The 22,343-nt window shown below is 40.7% G+C and overlaps 1 protein-coding gene across 3 annotated transcripts in view; it reads left to right on the forward strand.

Annotated features, from left to right (window-relative positions):
• The first annotated feature begins 5,919 nt into the window (after positions 1 to 5,919).
• AEBP2 (AE binding protein 2) overlaps positions 5,920 to 22,343 on the forward strand; it is a 74,438-nt gene continuing 58,014 nt past the window's right edge. For 2 of the 3 annotated variants that reach the window (XM_033430273.2, XM_004270941.3), the window contains exon 1: positions 5,921 to 6,724. In XM_033430273.2, coding sequence (XP_033286164.1) covers positions 6,057 to 6,724 — 668 coding nt within the window. In that variant the 5' untranslated portion in view covers positions 5,921 to 6,056. Of the gene's footprint in view, positions 6,725 to 22,343 lie in introns of all 3 variants that reach the window. The other variant, XM_033430272.2, reaches the window with a different exon arrangement.

Raw genomic sequence — 22,343 nt, forward strand, 5'->3', positions numbered from 1 at the left:
ATTTTTTGTTTGTTTGTTTTTTGCGGTACGCGGGCCTCTCGCTGTTGTGGCCTCTCCCGTTGCGGAGCACAGGCTCCGGACGCGCAGGCTCAGCGGCCATGACTCACGGGCCCAGCCGCTCCGCGGCATGTGGGATCCTCCCGGACCAGGGCATGAACCCGTGTCCCCTGCATCGGCAGGCGGACTCTCAACCGCTGCGCCACCAGGGAAGCCCTTGTTCATATTTTTAGAAGTTTAGATGAAAACAGAATCAATACTTACAAGGATGAAAAGATCTGATTGTGTTCATAAACTGAAAAGAAAGAGCCAGTGGAGAGGGTGGGATTGAAGACAGAGTAGGAAATCGACACTGATGGGTTAAGATGTAAAGTAAAGGTTCGTGCATTTGAATGAAAACTAAGTTGTCATTTAAAAAAAACCAAACCATGGTATTTATGTTATTCACTTTTCACATTTTGCTTATCCTTTCATTGCTAGTTTATAGAAAAAGCAGTTTACTAAATTCAAAATTAGAAACTATTCACAATACCAGACATGCTTATGATGTCCTTATTGTCGAAAGTTACCAGCCAAAGCAGTTACGTCTTAAAATGGTCCTACTGACGACAGAAACTTTAACTCAAAAACTAATCATGAAGAAGATGATGCTGACAGATGATAATGATGGTAACTAACATGTGCTCTTCTGAGCCCCTTAGGGATACTCAGCTTTTGATCTTTACAACAACCCTGAGGGAGATACTATTATCAACCTCCTTTTACAGATCAGAGAACAGAAGTAAGTTGCCCAAGGTCACAAGTGTAAAGGGAAGAAACAGGACTTGAACCCAGGCAGTTTGGCCCCAGAGCTCATGCTTTTTTTTTAAAAAATAAATTTATTTTATTTTTATTTATTTTTGGCTGTGTTGGTTCTTTGTTGCCATGCGTGGGCTTCTCATTGCGGTGGCTTCTCTTGCTGCGGAGCATGGGCTCTAGAGCACAGGCTCAGTGGTTGTGGCCCTCGGGATTAGTTGCCCCGTGGCATGTGAGATCTTCCCAGACCAGGGCTCGCACCGCACCCGTGTCCCCTGCATTAGCAGGCGGATTCTTAACCACTGCGCTACCAGGGAAGCCCCCAGAGCTCATGCTTTTAACACCGCACCACACAGCCTCTCCAGTTCGATGAGATGAGGGATGCTACAATGCTTTAGAAACCAGAAAGTGCTACAGTAGATGTAAGATACTTCTTCTATTTACAAAACAAGCAAACAGACGTAATAATCAGTTGGTTGTATTTTTGTTGGATGACAGTCTACAGATTGGGGAAGCTTTCATCAGCTTTCTAGTTCTTTTCCAGCTTTAAGATCCTATCATTCCATCTTTCAGTAAGATGTTCTCTCTTTTCACATGTACTTTCTTTAGATGTCAAGTCAATCAGAGAATGAGGTCATTACACTGCTACTGATTCTGCTCACCATGGCAGTGTCAACAAGCAGAATGAGGAACCTCAAATAAAGGTGCAAAACCTGCTATGGCTGCATATTTTAGAGAATTTTTCAGAAGTATCGTACATGTAGTATAGCAGGAATCTCAGCCTGAATCTAAGCTGGGTCTGATGCTGGGGTTCAAGCATGTCTCGGCATGTCTGGCAAACTGGTGAGGCAGGGCTGAAAGAAACCTGCTGGCCTGGGGGCTGAGACTGCTTCCTTGAACAGGACTCATGTTCGTGGAAAAGAGAATTAGACAGAGAAGCCCTATAAGAAAGACTTAGTCATTGGATGGGGAGTAATAAATGCAGCTTGGGGTAGCTGTTACTCAAATCCATCACCAGTCTAGGCCCATGAAAGCATGTCTGGGTTCCTAGGAGAGACAGAGCTCTGAGTAATACCATAAAGACCTGTTTCATTGAAAATCATATATGATATTGGGCCAAGCAGTCTGTTCCGGGGTTCCCCTAAAAGAGGTCAACACAGCGATCTCCATTTCTTCAGGCTACACCATGGCTTTGGCTGTTTTGTTTGTATCACAGGCCCCGGTAGGAGGAGCCTGCAGTGTCTGGTAGGAGCAGAGCAGGGGAGGGGGCCACTGGGTGAGCAGAGGTCCTCCCACCCCAGGGGCTCCCCGAAAACTGGCAATGACCTGCCTGTGTTAGCAGACTTGGTAGGTAGAAGCGCCAGTAAAATTCAAGTTATTGTTGCTAATTTGACCCATTGGTACTGTGGTTGATGAGTTTGAATACTATTCCTAATCAAATAGCTCGTATGCAATGGTGTATTATTGGGTAACTTATAATTATGCATAGAATCACATACTCTCCAAGCAGGCAGGAGGGAAATAGAACAGTGATTCTCAACTGAAGGATCAGTTTTTTACTTACCAGTGGACTGAGGCTTTTGAAAAATACAATAAAAGTGAATTACCAGATGGGACTTGCCTGGTGGCACAGTGGTTAAGACTCCCGCTCCCAATGAAGGGGGCCTGGGTTCGATCCCTGGTCAGGGAACTAGATCCCACATGCATGCTGCAAATAAGGAACCCGCCTGCCGCAACTAAGGAGCCTGTGAGCGGCAACTAAGACCTGGCACAACCAAATAAATAAATAAATAAGATAATAAATTTTTAAAAAGTGAATTACCAGAATTATAAGATAAAAAGTAAACTGATGACATCAAAAAATAAGCCTCCATTTTTTATTATTAGGTTCAGCAGATGTAAAATTACTCTACCATGTTGTTATAAAAGTTTCCTGAAGCTAATTTCAGCATGTATCTAGCTGCAGGCTGGTAACGAACAGGGGGTGGATGGGTACTGGTCTGCAGACCACACTGCTTGCATTTCATCCAACCTCTCACCTGATGTCACCTGAAAAAATTCTATCACCCAGAGGTCCTGCCTTTAGTCAGACACTTCACTGAATGCGATAATGACATTGTGACACTGTGGTTATGTACGAGAGTGGCCTTGTTCTAAGGAGATGCATGCAGAGTAATGATGTCTGCAACTAAACCAAGAGGGAGAGCGAGAAAGGGAAAGGGGGGAGGGAGAGGGAGGGGACATAGAGAAAGAAACAGAGACAGAGGGACACAGACTGTGCAAATGTGGCAAAATGTTAGTAATTGATGAATCTAGGCGGGTGTATAGGTGTTTATTATCCAATTCTTTCAAATTTTCAGAAAATTTGCAATTAAAAAAACAGAAAACCTCTCCAGTGATGGGAAACTCACTTTTCTCCAAAAAGCCAGTTCTAAGATAGCTCGTTTTCATATTCAAGTATAAATACTGCAGTCGGAGCATTCATTTGTGGCTTTGATACCTGCCATTTCCACGTGTCTAATCTCCATTCGCCTTTCAGTCTTTTCACATTTTTCTCCATATCATCTATAACATTAGATACCCTTATAACTTTAATCATGGCACACCTTTAAAAAATATTTTTTCTAAATATATATACACACAAACACACACACACACACACACACACACACTGTGGTATATAAATATACCTGTCATCTTTCAAAGTCAATCTTTTTATTCAAGATTTTCTGTAATCTCATCTTGAACTCTTTTTCAGCTTTTTAGCTTCGTTTTCTCATGGTTAATTAACAGTCACAAATTAAATTTTTATGCTTTTCCAGTGTTACTGCTTCTCAGTCCTAGAATTCCCCCTCACACAGAATTCTAGTCTATTCACTCTTCAAGATCCAGCTCAAATGACTTAAACTTAAATGTAGTATATCTTACATACACAGCTGTTCAAATCCTACATTCTTCGTTAAGTTTTCCTTAAATAACTCAGCCAAACTCAGCCAAAATCTCTAGAGCTTCATACAGTGCTTGGCACATACACTTAATACACACTTTTCAGCTAAACTCTCTCATAGTTCTTTTTTTTTCTTTTTGGCCTCACTTCGCCGCATGGGATCTTGGTTCCCGGACCAGGGATCAAACCTGTGCTCCCTGCAGTGGAAGCGTGGAGTCCTTAACAGTGGACTGCCAGGGACGTCCCTCTAATAGTTCTTAACTGACAACACAGAAAGATAATACCTTCCTAGTCTACCTCAAAGAGTGGCTTTGAGGTTAACGTATTTGCAGTTAGCATTTTGCATTGTATGTGTGTGTGAAAGGTATCTGTAAGCCATAATGCCCCATACTATTATTTCTTATTTTTATTTTTGCTTTCCCTTGAGGCAACATATGGAACATATAACAGCTGTCCAAAGGCCTAAGGCAATAGACATAATACTGGGGTATCCATGGTGTATGAAGACTTTCTAAGATGTGTATGAGCACCGAGCCTGTTTTAAGGCAATCCGTTCTCTGATTCTCACTTCCCTTTTACCTGAAAGGATCTGCCGGAAAATGTGCTCTGGGGTCAGAGGGTAATGTGGGCTCCTTTGCAGCTTCCCTTATCCCAATTGCCCCTCCCCTACTTTACAAAAAAAAGGCATAATTCTGCCCCACCTCACATCTTCCTAAGGTGCTGTACCCCGGTGATGCAAAAACCTCCACAACACCGAAAAAGGAACTATTGACTGGTGAATGAGAATGAGTAACACATCCTTTTACAAGTCAGGTGGTTTTCAGTTACTTGCTTTCAACAAAGTTGAAAGAGAATCTAGTCTGTGTTGTCAGCAGATAGACCATTAAAAGTATTTTTTTCTTGTTAGATCGTTGTGTGACTTTTGGGGGCATATAATTTGGAAAGAGTTCAAAGAATTGAGTTGCATTGCTGTAACAAAACTCCATTAATTCTCATGTACTTATTTATGTGAACAAGTTTTCTCAGTGCTTACATCCATGGAATTGAAAGCTTGGAATAGAATTGAAGCAGCTCGTTCTCATTCTAGAAATACTCATCCACTGATAAACTAGTTTAAAAAAGTATTCAATTCCATCTTTGTGAGGTGCATTGCCAACAAAACTTTACTTTTGTGTTTAATATTTATTTATATTTTGAAATATATTTGTTTTGATCAGTTGAAATAATAAGACTTAAGAGTGTTATGATCACAGGAGATTTAAAAACAACCGTTAAATTTCAATTTCTGTACACATTTTTGTTACAAGGAAATATAAGATGATCAATAAAACAGTTCGAATATAAAATATATTATTAAGATAAAATTCAGGACAGGATGTAAAATGTACATGAGTCCCAGAAGATAAAGGATGGAAATTGCCCAAGCATAACAGAGATCGGATTCTAAAAAGTGTATATTGGTGGGTGTTAAATCCCTATGGTATTTAGGGTTCATTGGCTACGTTTAAAAAAGTGTGACAGTTATAAAACATAAGAAGCTGGAAAAAATGTGGATGTCACTTCAAACCGTATAAGGATGTACAAAATCGTTTTAGAGGGCTCAGGAGCTAAAAAGTTTGAAGATCTAGAACACACATGTTTGCTCTGAGACTGTGATTTAACCATTCCTCGGGTTATTCGAACGCAGGTTAGATGATAACCTGTGGCTCTATGTCGCGCGTATGGACTCAGTACCTCGCACTGTATTATTGATTTTTACTCATTTTAATCGCCTCTCCTCGTAGACTGTCAGCTCTCAGAAGCCCAGGGACTTGTTCGATTCTTAGCTCAGCGCCTGTGCATCGGGGACTCCCCAAACACCCCCCGGAATGAATGACTTTATCTTGAGACCTCGGAGGGCTGTTAGAATCGCCGGCTAGCGCTCAGGTTTTCGTTCCGCGTGTCCCGCCCGCCGCACGGGCAGGGAAGCCGTGGGAAGGCCCCGCGGAAACTCTGAGTCCTCGGCGGGTCGGGGCGGAGGCCGGGCAGGGACCAGCGGGGGCGCGGAATCCGCGGCCGGGGGTTGGGGGGGGAGGTGCCACCGCGTGCCGCCGCGCAGGCGCGCAGCCGTCTCCGCGTGAGTGCGCGCAGTCGCGCGCCTGTCCCCGCGCGGGCTCCGTAGCGCGTGTGCAGGCTGACGCAGCTCGCGGGCCCTCCTCCTGGTCTGCAGCGGCGTCGGCGGAGTTTTGGGCGTTCGGGAGGGGGCACGGGAGCGAGAGTCCAGAGAGGGAGGCGGCGGCGGCGGCGGCGAGGAGGAGGAGGAGGAGCAGGCGCCGCCATGGCCGCCGCTATCACCGACATGGCCGACCTGGAGGAGCTCTCCCGCCTGAGCCCTCTGCCCCCTGGCAGCCCCGGCCCGGCGGCGCGGGGTCGGGCTGAGCCGCCAGAGGAGGAGGAGGAGGAAGAGGAGGAGGAAGAAGAGGCGGAGGCCGAGGCGGTGGCGGCGCTGCTGCTGAACGGCGGCGGCGGCGGTGGGGGCGGTGGAGGCGGCGGCGGAGTGGGGGGCGGCGAGGCGGAGACGATGTCGGAGCCGAGCCCCGAGAGCGCCAGCCAGGCCGGGGAGGAGGAGGACGAGGAGGAGGACGAGGAGGAGGAGGACGAGAGCAGCAGCAGTGGCGGGGGCGAGGAGGAGAGCAGCGCCGAGAGCCTGGTGGGCAGCAGCGGCGGGAGCAGCAGCGACGAGACGCGCTCGCTGAGCCCCGGTGCCGCCAGCAGCAGCAGCGGGGATGGGGACGGCAAGGAGGGCCTGGAGGAGCCCAAGGGACCGCGGGGCAGCCAGGGAGGCGGCGGGGGCGGCAGCAGCAGCAGCAGCGTCGTTTCCAGCGGCGGCGATGAGGGCTACGGGACCGGGGGAGGCGGAAGCAGCGCGACCTCCGCGGGCCGGCGAGGCAGCTTGGAGATGTCGTCGGATGGGGAACCCCTGAGCCGCATGGACTCCGAGGACAGGTCAGTGCACGGAAGCGTTTCCCCTTCCTTTCCTCCTCTTGCGCTCCTAGGCCCCTCGAGGGGACTTTTTGCTGAGATCCCCCTGCTCCCCGAATCCTCGGCCCCTCCCCCCGGCTCTCAACTCGGAAACCTCTGCCGGCCGCCGCGCCCCTCTCGCTGCGGATAGCGGCTTCCAACTCTCAAACCCTTTTCCCCCCAACTCTCCTTTCCCCGCCCTCTTTCCCCTCGGCTCTGAACTCCGTACGGACCTAAGGACGGCTCCAACTCGGAAACAATCCCCAAAGTAGGCCCAGATCCTGTGGCGGAGCCGAAGAGGGCCTTGATGTACGCACCTCGGTACACAAGGTAGCTTCATCCAGCCGTGTTCGCGAATACTTGTCAGAACCGTAATTGACAAGTGTTTTCCAACATGGCTGGTTTCGCCTGGATGTAACAGAACTTCCTTGTTCAGGGAGGAGACCCCCAACCATCACTTTCCTTTACTTAGAAAAGTGAAGACTATTCTTTTATATTTAATCAGAGCTTCCAGAATTCCTCATGTGTGGTCATTAACATGGTCTCCAAAGTGGTTTTAGTAACTTATATTTCGTTGGTGATCAAATTGGGGAGAAAGTTTTTAAAACGTATAAATCGTTGTGTAAAAGAATAATGAATTAGTGTCCTTTAAAATAACTTTGCGGAATCGAAGAGAGTTGGAATTATAACAAAATGCAGTCTTAAGGTACAGCATGTCAGTATGCGTTTTAAAATCTTTATACAGTAATGCTTCAACGTGAGAGTCATGATTTTAGATGATAATATTTAAAGTCATGTTTTGGCGAGATCTCTGAAGGGATTAGTAGCATTTTTCTAAAGCTTCTTAGAAAGAATGTGGAGACTGACAAAAATGCGCTTCATTTTTTCGGGACATTAAGAAGTTTATTGTTATGGTATGTTTCAGTTGTTACTATCATTACTTTTGATCCCTGGAAAACTTCGTACTTTAACTAATTGGCTTTTAATGTACTTTTTTAAAGAGAGAGAACCATGTCATGCGTATTATAATGCATCTAAAGTATATTAGTTATTTTGACCATCTGCTAATGTTTTGATGAGCAGTAGAATTTTTAACAATCTTTATTGACTTGGATTTAAAAGTTAAAGTATTCTAAAGTTCTAGGAATTCTATTGTTAACATAAAAATAAACACAATGGCTTATATTTAGTGTTATAAGGAATTCACAGCTCTAAATATTTTGAAAATACAGCATCAAATTCTGTTTGACATTTACTCTAATGTCTAGTTAAGGAAACATCTTGAGTGGGGTAGAGAGTGCAAACCTTGGAAAAATTGTCCTGAACTATACAGGCATGGCAGGAATGAGAATGTCTTCAAGAAAATTAAAAATTGATGTGAACTGCACAATGAAGCATGTGTCATTTATCATTTTACTGTATACTCCTTCTTTGGTACCAGTAGATATTTGAAAGTTGACATTAATTTATACAGTCAGCATCTACCACAGTTGTTCCATGTACCTAGTATACACATACACCCATAAAACACACTTGCCTAGCACTGCACGATTTAAATGCCTTAATCATTTCATTTCCACAACTCTGGCGCAAGGTAGGTATTATTTTGACTTCCATTTAACAGATGAAGAAGCAAGTTGAGTGTCTTACTCAAAACAATAAGTATAGAATGGAAGTGGTGGAGCTGGATCTGAACAAAGGTTCTCTGCTATTTCCACTTCACAAGAGTTAGAATAATTCACTTTAAGTAGCTACAAGCAGGATGTGCCAGGTATTTGGCGTTTTGTTTTGTTTTTTTTTTAGTTAATATCTGTCTACTAGTCCTTTTAGGAGATAGTAATTGGCCAAGCAGTATTTCAGGAAGTGGAGTTTTGACTTCATTTTTATTATTCACTTGAATATGTAATTTTTACATCATATTTCAGAGTAAGGAGTAAGATATTGGTGCCAAATAAGGTTAAAACCTGATAACCAAATGTACTTGCTTTTCTTGATGCTTAAACATTAGAGACTACAAAACACTGTAATCATTTTACCATTACAGGGTAATAAATTTATCACTTGTATGAAAAAACCTTATGTGACTAGTGAAACTGGTTGTGGTCTTGATAATCTTAATTTTGAAACTCCCCCTTTTATGCCTTTGAGTTTTTTTTAAGAGTTATTTTAAATTTGCAGAGGATTCATAATTCTTATAAACTGTCCTGCAGATTACATCAATCTACGGATTTTATAGATTGATTTCACGGTAGGAAGTCTTTATATTTGTAACTGATGGGAGGATATCGTGGTTTTAAAGTGCTTTTTAGAAACATGAGGCATCCTATTGCAAGGATTTTATTATCATTAGAATTTACTCTTTCTATTAGAATGCCAGTTGAGTTTTTCTTTCAGTTTGAAATTAGTTTATACTTTTGAGTTTATCTAACATACTTTGTAAGTTGTTGAAATTATCTTAAATATTTTTAACTGTAAGTGTTCCGTTTTAAGAAAGAATTAACTTTAAAGATTTGGATATTAAAGCTTGTGATCCAAGGAGTCAGTTTACAAAACGTATTTTCGAAGTGTTGTGAAAGTGATTAATTTATAAAATGATTAAATCACACTTGGTACCAAAAACATTGTTTTTCCCAGGAGAAAGTTATTCAGAACCAGCCTAAATGTATTGGTGTGTTTATTGTGGTAAAGTTAGAAAACCTTAAAGTTATTGTGTAGTTTCCTTTTAGTTTGGTTATAAAGATAATGGGATTTTCTTTGAGGGGAATATTTAGCTGCGTGAGGCCACTAAAAGCTAGCTTTTATTTTATTTTACTTTGAATCTAAGCTTAAGTACCTTTTAAAAATTTACCACCTTTTAAGTTAATTTCAGAGGCTAAGTTGACTTCTAAATAGAATTTTAGAATGCCTCTGAAATATTTTTAGTGTAGAAATTAGTTCTACCTGTTGAATCAGATTATACATTAAAATACTGTTCAGTTACTTATCTGTATAAGCGAATTGATAATAACAGCCTCTGTTTTGTGGTTATTTGTCTCTATTACGGTTCCCCCCTCCCATCTAGAATATAAGATCGACTTATTTTGAAAAAGCCACTTTTATCAGACTTTCTGGGTAAATCCAGGTGTCAGGTGAAGAGTGCGTGCATAAGGTTGGGGTGATAGGGAAGGGCATTTAGTATGAAACTTAATGATAAGCAAAGACTACAGGCCCTTACTGTTTTGTGGATTAAAATTTGGATTACCAACCTAATGGGTTGCAAACTTTGAGGTATAATTAAGGTTGTTTTGACACTGGGAAAACAGGGTTATGTTTTGCACTTTCCCAGTAATATGATTAGGAAGATCTTTTTCTAGTATGGAGGCTAAACTTTTAAATCGGGTTAATATTAGAAGGCTACATGTTGAGGTTATCATCAAGACCTATTAAGGCTCTGTACGGTTGAGGCAATAAAATACTTTTATAAGAGGTAAGATTTTGCTCATATTTCATGAAGGAACTGCTTTTCACCATTCACTTTTCAACTCTGAAGCAGCTGTTCATAGTCTCTCCAGAATTCCTGTTTTAAGCTACCTTTTAATTTTGACTAAATTTAGGGAAGAGCTTCTATAACAGGTCTCAGTTGTCATTGATTACAGATTGTAATTCTCAGTTAAGAAAGGTACGGCTCTGTGCTAAAAAGTAAACAACAATAAAACCACAGGTTTCAGGATTGAACTTATATGGAGAGATTCTAAGGGGTCATTTTACTGTTAAGAAACATTGAGACTATTGCATTGCATCAGTTAGGAAATCTTGTGTGTAATCTAGTTTGTTACCAGCATAGGTATTTACTGTGTGCAGGAAGGACTCTACTGGATATTGTGGGATACAGGAAGACAAAATGCTTCCCAGTTCATCCATCTTGTATATTGCTCTGAAACTTTTAATTCCAAAGTGTGGTTTTGCCATAATTCCTAGCACAAAACTTTATTGACTCTAAACAAAGTTAGAGATGTCACACCTTGCCTGTTGTATTAGCTATTTATTGCTGTGTAACAGATATATCCCCCAAATTTAGCAACTTAAAACAAACATTTGGTATCACATGTGGTTCCTGAAAGTCAAGAATGGAGAGGCTTAGCTCGGTGGTTCCGGCTCAGAGTCTGCTGTTGCAGCAGAAGTGTTGGCCAGCACTGCAGTCATCTGAAGGCTGGACTGGGGCTGGAAATCAGCTCACTTAATGTACCTTTTGGCAGGAGGCCTCAGTTACTCACCAGGTCAGTATCTCCATAAGGCTGTTTTTGTGTTCTTAGGACACAGCAACTAGTTTCCCCCAGAGCAAGTCATCTGAGAGAAAGAGAGCCAAGGATTTTATGACCTAAATATACCTGCTCACATAGTCTTCATACATCTTCACTTAGCAGATACATTTTTCCTACTTTTCTTTTTATTCATACTGATACATAACAAATGCTTCAGATTTTTGTTGACTGAGACAACGTTTCAAAACCCATCAAAATGCCACAACAAATTCTTTCCTGGTCTTACTAAACTTGATTTTAATTTTTTCTTTTTAATTACTGTGTTTGTATTTCTCCTTTATTTTTTCATCTCAATTTCTGGCTTTGTTATGTAGGGATGTAGAAATTGCAGTATAAAGAGCCTGTAATCAACAGTCAAAGGACAGGGGCTTCCCTGGTGGCGCAGTGGTTGAGAGTCCGCCTGCCGATGCAGGGGACTCGGGTTCGTGCCCTGGTCCGGGAGGATCCCACATGCCGCAGAGCGGCTGGGCCCGTGAGCCATGGCCGCTGAGCCTGCACGTCCGGAGCCTGTGCTCCGCAATGGGAGAGGCCACAGCAGTGAGAGGCCCGCGTACCACACACACACACACACACACAAAAAAAAGTCAAAGGACACAATTCAGATTTTAGCATTGCTACTTACATTATGATTTTAAGTAATATCTTTGACCCTTAGTTCCTCAACAGCAAGACGACAGGGTTAGGTTTAACCATGAAGGTGTTTTAAGGTCCACGTGAACTTCTGTTAAGGAGCCCTGTGGACCGTTTGGAAGAATCCGCGTTGTTCAAAGCACTTGAATGCTTGCTTCATCCTTTTTGTAGCATGGTAGTTTTGAGAGCAGGGATAGTTTAGCTCATTTATATCTTTGTAGTATCTAGCACAGTACCTGCATATGGTGAGTACTCAGTTATTAGAATTAAATTGAAATACCTGCAGTAGAATTTGTATAAAGAAGACTATAAAGTGAGGGCCAGGAATTGGTGCCTTTGGCTGGATCATTGTATTTAGTATAGTGAGTTTAAGGCCAGCTTTTCTCTGGGGGTGTACTCTAGTAAGGCCTTTGAGGTCGTATGCAAAATTTTATGTGGGCGTTTCTCTGAGAAGATGTCAGCAGTTTTTCTCAGAGTCTTAAAAGGGTTTGGTCTAGGGCTTCCCTGGTGGAGCAGTGGTTGGGAGTCCGCCTGCTGATTCAGGGGACACGTGCCCCGGTCCGGGAAGATCCCACATGCCACGGAGCGGCTGGGCCTGTGAGCCATGGCCGCTGAGCCTGTGCGTCCGCAGTCTGTGCTCCACGACAGGAGAGGCCGCAGTGGTGAGAGGTCCGCGTACCGCAAAAAAAAAAAGGGTTTGGTCTAAGTTAAGAACTACCAATTTAGAGGTGATCCAGAGGTGCATAATAAATACTTTTTAAATGATTGGACAACTTTGAAATTGTAAATTTCTGTAAAAAGCTTATTTTAGAAGTAAGTATAAGGATGGAAAATCTGAAGTGGATAGTCACCCGAGGTTTTTTTTTTTTTAAACCATTGTTTAGAAGCATTTATTGTAGAAAAATGCCCAACATTCTATCAAAGGTACATGGAAAATTTGAAGTTAAGTAGAGAAGTTGTTAAGAGTACAAGATGAGCCAGAATGTTTGGATTTGAATTCTAGCTCTCACTGAAGCTGGGTGACCGTGGGACAGTCATTTAAGTTATTTAATGGCTTTCTACTACTTCAGGTTTCTTATCTGCCGAAGGGGGACTGTAATAGTTCCTATCCTGTAAGATAGCTATGGGGATTACATGTACAGTATTTCACACACAATTTTCTAAGCATGTATTATGTGATAGGTATTTATTCCACAGATGTACATAGAACCCCCGTTATGTGCCAGGTACTATTCTAGGTGTTGGGTACACAGCAGTGAGTAAAACAAAGCACCTGACCTCATGGGTGGGGGAGACAGACTGTGAACAAGAGCTGATAACAGTCAAGCTAGCACTGGTCTTTGGTTGAAGCAGTTTAAGATCTGAAATGCCAAAAGTACTGTACCAGCTGTTAAATGTGTGGCAAATATCTGTAAATGAGTGCTGCAGAAACTTGCAAAAGGATACGCTATACCAAAATATTTCATTACAAAATCTACATTTTAATCATTTTCTTTAACATATATGGTTGACCTAAAAGGCCTCTTAATACCTTTTGTTTTTAATAGTTTTTAATATGTAAGTAATGCTGCTGATCTATTACTAAAAGGTTTTGGGATATGTTTTCTAGTAATGGTAATGGATCTGCAGTTATCTAACCACATATTGAGTTCATTTTTATGACTGATAGTATACATTTGTGAAAGTAATAGTGATATTGACCTTAGAACTAAACGGACAATTTTGGGCATGGATAGGAGATCAGGTAGATGTTTAGATGTTTAAAAAATCATTTTTGGGCTTCCCTGGTTGCGCATTGGTTAAGAATCCGCCTGCCAGTGCAGGGGACACGGGTTCGATTCCTGATCTGGGAAGATCCCACATGCCGTGGAGCAACTAAGCCCGTGCGCCACAACTACTGAGCCTGCGTGCCACAGCCTTGATTTCCGTGTGCCTAGAGCCCATGCTCCGTGACAAGAGAGGCCACCGTGGAGAAAAGCCTGCACACCGCAACAAAGAGTAGCCCCTGCTCGCCGCAACTAGAAAAAACCTGTGCGCAGCACCGAAGACCCAATGCAGCCAAAAATAAATAAATAAATTAATTTTTTTAAAAAGTCATTTTTGAGAATTTACTGATGGTTAGCATTTAACCCTGTTTAATGATAAGAAAAATGTGCATCCCCAGATAGTTTTTAAAGAGAAGACTAAAAAGGTGATTCCATTGTTTTCTAGTTTTCCTGTAAATTGTTTGTGACACAGTACATAAAAATTAAAACTGTGGAGTATTATAGTCGATGACTAAAGTTTTGATGGGAGAGGGACTGGATTTTAGGGTTAGTTGAGTGATGAAAAGAAATTTCTAGGAAGCCGAAATGAAACATAGGAAGGAAAGAGCCTAGCATATTCAGAAAACTTTCTGCCTAGATTAGAGGATTCACATTGGAACAGGGAAATAAGAATTAATGACTAAAATGTGACCTTTCATGCAAACACAAATTTGCCCATCTTTCTCTCTATAGGCTTGTGAATTGGATTCTTTGCCTCTCCCCAACTTCTGTGTTTGTAACTCCTAGTCATGATCAGGTCTTACCTTGAACATTTTCTCAGGCAAACTATCCCTGATTCTTTGTTGGACACATTGCTAGCCCTTCAAGTTCTGCATTGCTTTTATCACAGTTTGAGTAATTATTTACTGTTCATCTCTCTTCCTAGAATATGAGCTCCTTGAGAATAGGAACTACATCTGTTTTGAACATTGCACTATCTGCAGTACCTGGCACAGTGCTTGACAATCATTTTAGGTATTTTAAAATATATTTTGAATGAATGATGAAACTTGTGTTACCGGAAAATTAATCACATGTGGCAGAGGTAGAGAAGGAAAGCTTGGGAGCTGGGAGACCATTTAGGAGGTGGTAGGAGTAGTACAGGTGTGAAATAAAGAGACTCGAGCTGGGGTAGAAGTTGGGGAAAAAGTCATGCTTGGGAAACTGAATTAAAGGAAAGAAAAGCTAATTTCCTGAGTGATCAATAAGAGAAATAGTGTTACTATTTCTGAGTAAAAAGTTTTTTTCTTGACGATTTAACTGGAACAGTACTTCACCATATTTTTCTAGACACATCTATCACTAAAACAGCTAAAGGAACATTGGGTAGTGAAAGGGCATGAACCTCTAAGTCAGAAAGACTTGGCGTTATAATTTAACTTTTCAGAAGTTGTTTCCTTAGCTTTAAAATAGAAGTAGTATCTGTCTGTCTGTCTATTTATGTATGGCTGCATTGGGTCTTTGTTGCTGCACGTGGGCTTTCTTGAGTTGCATCGAGTGGGGGCTGCTCTTTGTTGCAACGCGCAGGCTTCTCATTGTGGTGGCTTCTCTTGTGGATCACGGGCTCTAGGCGCGTGGGCTTCAATAGTTGTGGCACGTGGGCTCTAGAGCGCAGGCTCAGTAGTTGTGGTGCACGGGCTTAGTTGCTCCATGGCATGTGGGATCTTCCCGGACCAGGGCTCGAACCCGTGTCCCCTGCATTGGCAGGCAGATTCTTACCCACTGTGCCACCAGGGAAGCCCTAGAAGAAGTATCTTAGTGTTATGGTTAAATGAGACGGAATATGTAAAGGGCCTAGGGCTGTAATTAATTCAGTGTCATTTATTTTCCCATTTTTCATGTGTAAAATGTGGGAAGAATACTTTATTGAGAATAATCAGTATTGTAGTACTGGCATTACTAGAGACTGCCTGCAGGATATTTGGCAAATCGTTTCATTTCTCTGAGCTGTAGATTGACTCTTTCTTTAAAGTGAGGGTTTTGGACTAAACAGTATAAAGAAATTTGGAGCTCAGATGTGATAAATCTGCTGTAGATTTGGCAAGTGCTCTAATGGAAGTCAGAAGATAAATATATGTATCATATCGTGAATCACATTCTTTTCCGTTCTCCAGCTTCTGTGTTTGTAACTCCTAGTCACGATCAGGTCTTACCTTGAACATTTTCTCAGGCAGACTGTCCCCAATTCTTTGTTAGGCTCATTGCCGCACTCAAGTTCTGCATTGGCCCTATCACAATTTGAGTAAGTATTTACTGTTCATCTCTCTTGCTGGAATGTGTGCTCCCTGAGATTAGGAACCTATTCTGTATATATGCTGTGTGTGTGTGTGTGTGTGTGTGTCTGTGTCTGTGTGTGTCTGTGTCTGTGTGTGTTTCCTATCCTTTAGACAAACACAGAATATTGCAGGTGTGTCTTTGCTCCATCCAGGATCTCAAAGATACTTTAGGTTCTTCTGAGTTCAAAAATCACCATAATTCTAATTCATATTTATGGCGTTGCATTGAAATATCCATTTGTGTTTGTTTGTCTTCTCCAGGCTATAACATTTTTAAGATTAAAATCAGGTCCTATTTATACTTCCAGCACTTACCTGTAGCGCACTCACCTGTTACACTCTGTATATTCAGTAACTCTGTAATTGGTTGAATTCAGCTGAATGTGGATGTACCTGATACATATTTCTTCTTTCTCACTGTTACTAGTGTGGCTGCATGAAACAAGGAGTTGAACCATTCTATGCCTTATTTCTTCCCCCAGTTCTTTTAAGCAGCATATGTGAAAACAGTATTTGAAAAAAGTTGTGGTTATTTGAATAATTTTAAAAAAGCAGGATTCCCCAACTTATATTTTGTTTCTCAAGAAAAATATGTATTTACACACTGTTTTAGAAGAAAACCCACTGTTGATTGTCTGGTTTGCTTAAGAATCTGAGACTTGAGCTTATTGAAAGGAGTCGGTGAAGTTCATCCACAGGACCAGTGAGGTGAGGAAGCACGCACAGACTGTCTCGTCTACGGTCACACAGCTCCTGGAGAATGTTGGCAGTCCTGGCTCTAGACGCGGTCTTAGCTACTACACTTACATTGCCTATAGGACTGTTGTAACAGCCTTGACCAGGGAAGTTTAATTAAAATATCAGTAGTTTACATTAGCGGCTGTTTTAATTTTCATCCTGTCCCTTTAGCAAAGAATAACTTAGGTGCTTGAGTTCATTTACATTTCTGGGCTTTATTCTCATTTGTAATTATATAGTTAGACTTTGTAACCTGGATTCCTCTTAAGACTATGAAATACGGAAGTTAATTTTTTAAAGTATTATAGTTATTCAGTCTTTAGGGGAATAGAGAGTCTTTATTGACATTTTATTTCTTTAATTTTGACACTTTTCAAAGCCCTTGACTTGTTTTCTGGTTTTCATTTGTATTTTGAGTTTCTAGAAAGATAAAGTGTTATCAATTAGAGAAAACACAGATTTCAGAAGGGTATTAGTATTTCTTAGTAAATACACTTACTAGTTCATTTCTAAACTATAAAATTTTTGTCATTACAAAATTATGAATATATAAATACTTGTTAAAGTACTGAGGGTGGGATTAATGAGCAATAGCCTTTCTAGTGATTTACATTCCTGTTGGCAGTCATTTGAACTTGTCTTCTGAGGTGTTGAACTCTACTGTAGTTATTCTTGTCAGATATGGGTACACTGAAATGATCCGATAAAATCATTTTTATGATTTAACACTAACTTAAAAAAACACGAAATGAATATGTGATTGCTTCTGTATAAAATGGGTATTGTTTTTCATAGCAGATTTTTTAATATACCATCATTGTGTATAGACGTTTTTCTGGAAACCTTTTTAAGACGGTAAAAGGTGACTCCTGATAGTGTAGTTTTACTGAAGTAGAATGTTTCTAGTATTACAATCTTTTTGAAGATAATTGCTTGCTGATCTCTTAAGCTGGATGAAAAATGTGGGTGGAGTAATCTTAAAGGGCATAGACTAGAGATGAGAAACAAATTGAAAATAATGTGCGCAGTGCATAGTGGTGATAGAAGAATGTAACGTACTTGTTTTCCATGAACTATATTTCATCATTGTTGCATAAAGTCCCTTTTGGCCAATTTGGTGAATACTGCTGGGTCTTGGGGAAAAATCTTTTGTCTTTATTCAGAGAAATAATTGTAGGGATAGAGAGTAGTCTTTTTCTTGATTAGAAAAATCCATTTAGCTTTTTAAATTACAGTGATAATAGCTTATAATTACAGTAACAATAGTAATAATAATATCTTGGTGTTGGCTAATGATTTTTACTGTGCCTCCAATTAATTTTAATGATTATCTCAGTGTGACAAAGCCATATATTTTACTTGCCTTAAAAAGCCTACTTAAATTTGTCACTGAAAACTATATGAGCATTTACTGTGTGCAAGGCACTAGCTGGGTTTAGGAGTTTACTCTGAGTAAGAGGTTTATAGGTGACTCACAGTACAGATCAACCAGATCATAAAGAAGCAGAATTCCTTCCACCTTAGGTGGGTAGGAAAGACCTTAGGCAAGTTTGACCTGAGCATATATATAGCACATACAATAAACTGGGCACTTATCTTTCCTTTTTTTTCCCCTAATTGTTTCTGAGTTTAAAGCTCTGAAAGCCTATAGCACCACAGCAGTTTGAAAGACCAAACCAGGCAGCCTTACAGAAATCAGATGTGGTCTAAATTCCTTAATCCCAGTTAAGACCAATCTCATAACTTACTCTTTGTTTTTGATAAATAAAAACTAAAGTGTCCCCTCATTGTTCCTGGAGTATTCTGGAGCTGGATTTTACACTGACATTGTTTGTCTCATAATCTGGTTCAGTGGCCTAAGTTCTAAATTTGGAACAAGTTCTACCTGAGAATAGTGTTGCTTTGTATGACTGACCTTGAATTAATTTTTTTCATGGAGCTAATCGACTTGTAGAAATCAAATTTAATAGTTTATCTTGTAAAACCATCCGACTCATCTGTTCAAATGAGTCACATTACACGTAATGCTAAATATCTTTTGTGTGTGTGTGTGTGTGTGTGTGCTGTAGATGTACAAAAGCAAAGGAACACCTTCTTGTGTGTGCACACCAGATGAAACCGTCACGTTATCTTGATATGTAATATAGGCAGCATTTCAGTATTTCTTAAATCAGTAATTTACTCATTTTTCTTTTGTATAAATGTGGCAAATAGATTGTTTGGCATTAATGTTTTGTACTTGTGTGACTGGGCAAGTCACATAATTTTTGTGTTTTTGTCCCTTTTATCTGCTCAGTCTCTTTTATCTGTAAGATGAGGCTACTAATACTTGAGTATTAGTAAATAATGAGTAATTACCTCATTTGGTTGCTGTAAGCGTTACATGAGTTAATTCACATCAGGCATTGTTCCGGTTATTATGACTGCGTGGCAATCGACTCCCAACATTTAGTAGTTTAAAACATTATTTTGCTTACAAATCTACAGTCCAAGCAGGGCTTGGCAGCTTGGAGCAGTGTAAAGTCTGGGGACTGCAGTCACCAGAAAGCTCGCTTGCTCACGAAGCTGTCACGTGTGTGGTGCCTGAGCTGAGAAGACTCAAACAGCTGGGAGCTAGAACAGCTGGGGCTCCTGGCATCTCTCTCTAGCTCTGTGTACTTTCTTCACAGGATCTTTTTAGCACAGTGGCTTCAGGGGAGCCAGATTTCTTTATAGGGTAAGTAAGTAGTTCAGGGCTCCCAAGCTGTATGTCCCAGGAGAGACAGGCCGAGCTGTATTGCCTTTGATGACCCAGCTGTGGAAGTTCTGGCAGTGTCACTTCTGCAAGAGTTTTAGGACTGCTCAGATTCAAGGGGAGGTAGTATAGATCCCTCACTTCTTGATGCCAAGCTGTAAGAAGAGGATGTGGGAAGCTGTGTGTATGGGGGTGGCTGTCTTTGGAAAATACAGTCTGACACAAGCGCAAAGAACAATGCAGGGCATATAGCAAACAGTACTTGTTAGCTGTTGTGATAAAGAATGGGAAGTCAGATTTAAAAACAGCACCTTACTTTTGTGATACAAATTTTGATATAGTAAGTTACATAATCCCTTTTTTCCTTAAGATAAAGTCATAAGATGTAACAGGCAGGCAGTTCATAGTTTTCTTGAAGTATCTGTTTCTTCTTTTAACGGATTCAGTTTTAGCCTTTAATTCCTTTGTCAATGCCTAGAATAAGGAGCAGGGCACAAAACCATGGTCTCTTCCAACAAAAGGAGGCGAGGACTGGTACGGATAATTGAAATAGAGAGTTCACTCAAAGTTGTATCATATCAGGCATACAACTTCAGATTTCTCAGAAATAGAGGATTGCCACTGGTTGACCAGCAACTGGCACAATTTGACATCAATAAGGGCTTAACATCTCCACAAAATGCCTTAGTCTGCCTATGATAGAATATGGTCTTTGTTTTAATTAATTGAATTAATTAGATTCAGTTTTTTGAATTAAAAAATATAGGATTGTCTTACATGTTTTGTACTGTTCTGGATTTTAATAATTTTGATTACAGGTATGGGAGAGACACAGAGTAATCTTTCTAGTATTGAGTGGCAGTTTTATTATAGATGAAAGGAACATCACCTTTTAACCAAATAATAGCTTACCTTGTTACATAATTAGATAAGGAAACCCGTGTGTGTGGTTATGTTTACCTACAATTTGATAAGTATTTTGAAAACTATATAGTATACTTGTATCTATCCAAAGTTTATTACCAGTTACAAAATAAAGCTAAGTTTATAACGCTTGACCCTGTTAAGTGTTCCTTACTTAGACCAGTAGAATTTTTGTCTCCCTGTACCTCGTTGCACTTTCTTCAGTCCATATGGGGAACCATGTTCCATTCTTAAAAAGTTAGAATGAGAGAATGTTTATTTTATAATAATTCAGATACAGTCTATGAACTGAAGGCTTCCTAAAGATTATGTGTTTTTCACTGATAGAGCAAAAATAAAACAGCCTTGGGGAATTCCCTGGCGGTCCCGTGGTTAGAGTTCCTTGCTTCCATTGCAGGGGGCACGGGTTCGATCCCTGGTTGGGGAACTAAGATCCTGCATGCCGCGTGGTGCAGCCAAAACAAAACAAAACAGAAACAGCCTCGATCCTTTAGAGATTAAGGGGGTTCTTTTGTGGAACTTCTATCAGTAACTTCCAGATCCTGAAGAGAGTTTCTAGATGCCTCGATCATTCTGTTTTCCTACTACATTTTTAAAGCTTATGGCACTTAATCTGTACATAATAGAGCTCAGTGGTTTCTAACCTTTTAATATAAAAGTTAGTAGTTTGACAATTTCGAGGTCTGTTGTTATGAATTTTTATGTGGAACCCCAATGCATAAGATATATTAAAATGATATTTTATGAGTATTTTTTTTTGTAAGTTCAGAAAGTTAACAATTTATCAGGTCAATCAGAATAGGAAGTTTTTTTGAGATGAACTTAAATTTCATGTGAGATTTGTGGATGATACAAGTTTATGTCAGTATTAGCATCCAGTTTTTTTCTTACTCTATTTTGGCTGCTTAATCTTGAAGATGTGACTTGTGGACATGGGCAGCTTGTCTGTAGTCTCCATATACACTTTAATTCTCCTGGCCAAGAGCTATGAAAGGGGATTACCAGTATGGAAACCGTGTTTGGAATACGCCATTACTTAATGGTTGGTCTTAATTGTCTTTACTTCATATCACAAATGCAACAGTGACCAGAATCTTTTTTTTTTTTAAATACAGCAGGTTCTTATTAGTTATCTATTTTATAAATATTAGTGTATGTATATATGTCAGTCCCAAAGTGACTAGAATCTTAAAGTCAAGCAATAAAACTCTTAATATCGTTTCATGTCAGCTGTTTGATTTGTTACCAGCTACCGGGCTAGTCCCCTAGCAGAAGAGAGCATTCAGCAAGTAACTGTGAGTCTTTTTGGAAGGCATTTAATTGGATAAAGCATAAGATATGGGATTTGCAGACCTAATTTTTATATGAATGGACAAGTGGAGGCCTAAGTTAGGGTTGGAGAAGCACCAGTGCAGAGCTGCAGCTTTGCTAATTAATGACATATTTATAGGAAATTCTGAAATTCTTATATTTTAGTTTTTTGATGACAAGAGTAAATTATATTTGATTTCACATTATACGCTTGTATCCCCTTCAGGTCCCTGTCCTCAATCCTCCTTTAAAGTTACACATTCAGTAGCCTAGAAAGAGAAGGACTCAAAGTTACCAAGGAAAATTCATATTCCAAATGAGTTTCCTCACAGATAACTGAAAAGTAGATTGCAGATAAGGCTGCCCCTACCCGTTTCACCTCAAACTGAATTTCAAATTCAACAGTTAACCTTAGAATAAAATAAAAATATTCCAGGTCAGAAACATACTCTTTCCAGTCTATTTCAGAGAGACCTTTAAGCCTTGCTTTAAATATAGTCTAGATCAGTGGTTCTCAAACATTTTGCTTGTAAGGACACCTTTGCTTTCTTAAGTATTGAGGAATACGAACTCTATCTCAGTAAAGCTGTTAAAAAAGTTACTGAAGGGCTTTCCTGGTGGCGCAGTGGATAAGAATCTGCCTGCCAATGCAGGGGACACGGGTTCAAGCCCTGGTCCGGGAAGATCCCACATGCCGCAGAGCAACTAAGCCTCTGCGCCACAACTACTGAAGCCCACACGCCTGGAACCTGTGCTCCACAACAAGAGAAGCCACCGCAATGAGAAGACCGTGCACTGCAACGAAGAGCAGCCCCCGCTCACCGCAACTAGAGAAAGCCCACGCGCAGCAACAAAGACCCAACGCAGCCAAAAATAAAATAAATA

The sequence above is a fragment of the Orcinus orca genome, chromosome 11, assembly GCF_937001465.1.
Source record: "Orcinus orca chromosome 11, mOrcOrc1.1, whole genome shotgun sequence".
In the NCBI taxonomy this organism is placed as follows: domain Eukaryota; kingdom Metazoa; phylum Chordata; class Mammalia; order Artiodactyla; family Delphinidae; genus Orcinus; species Orcinus orca.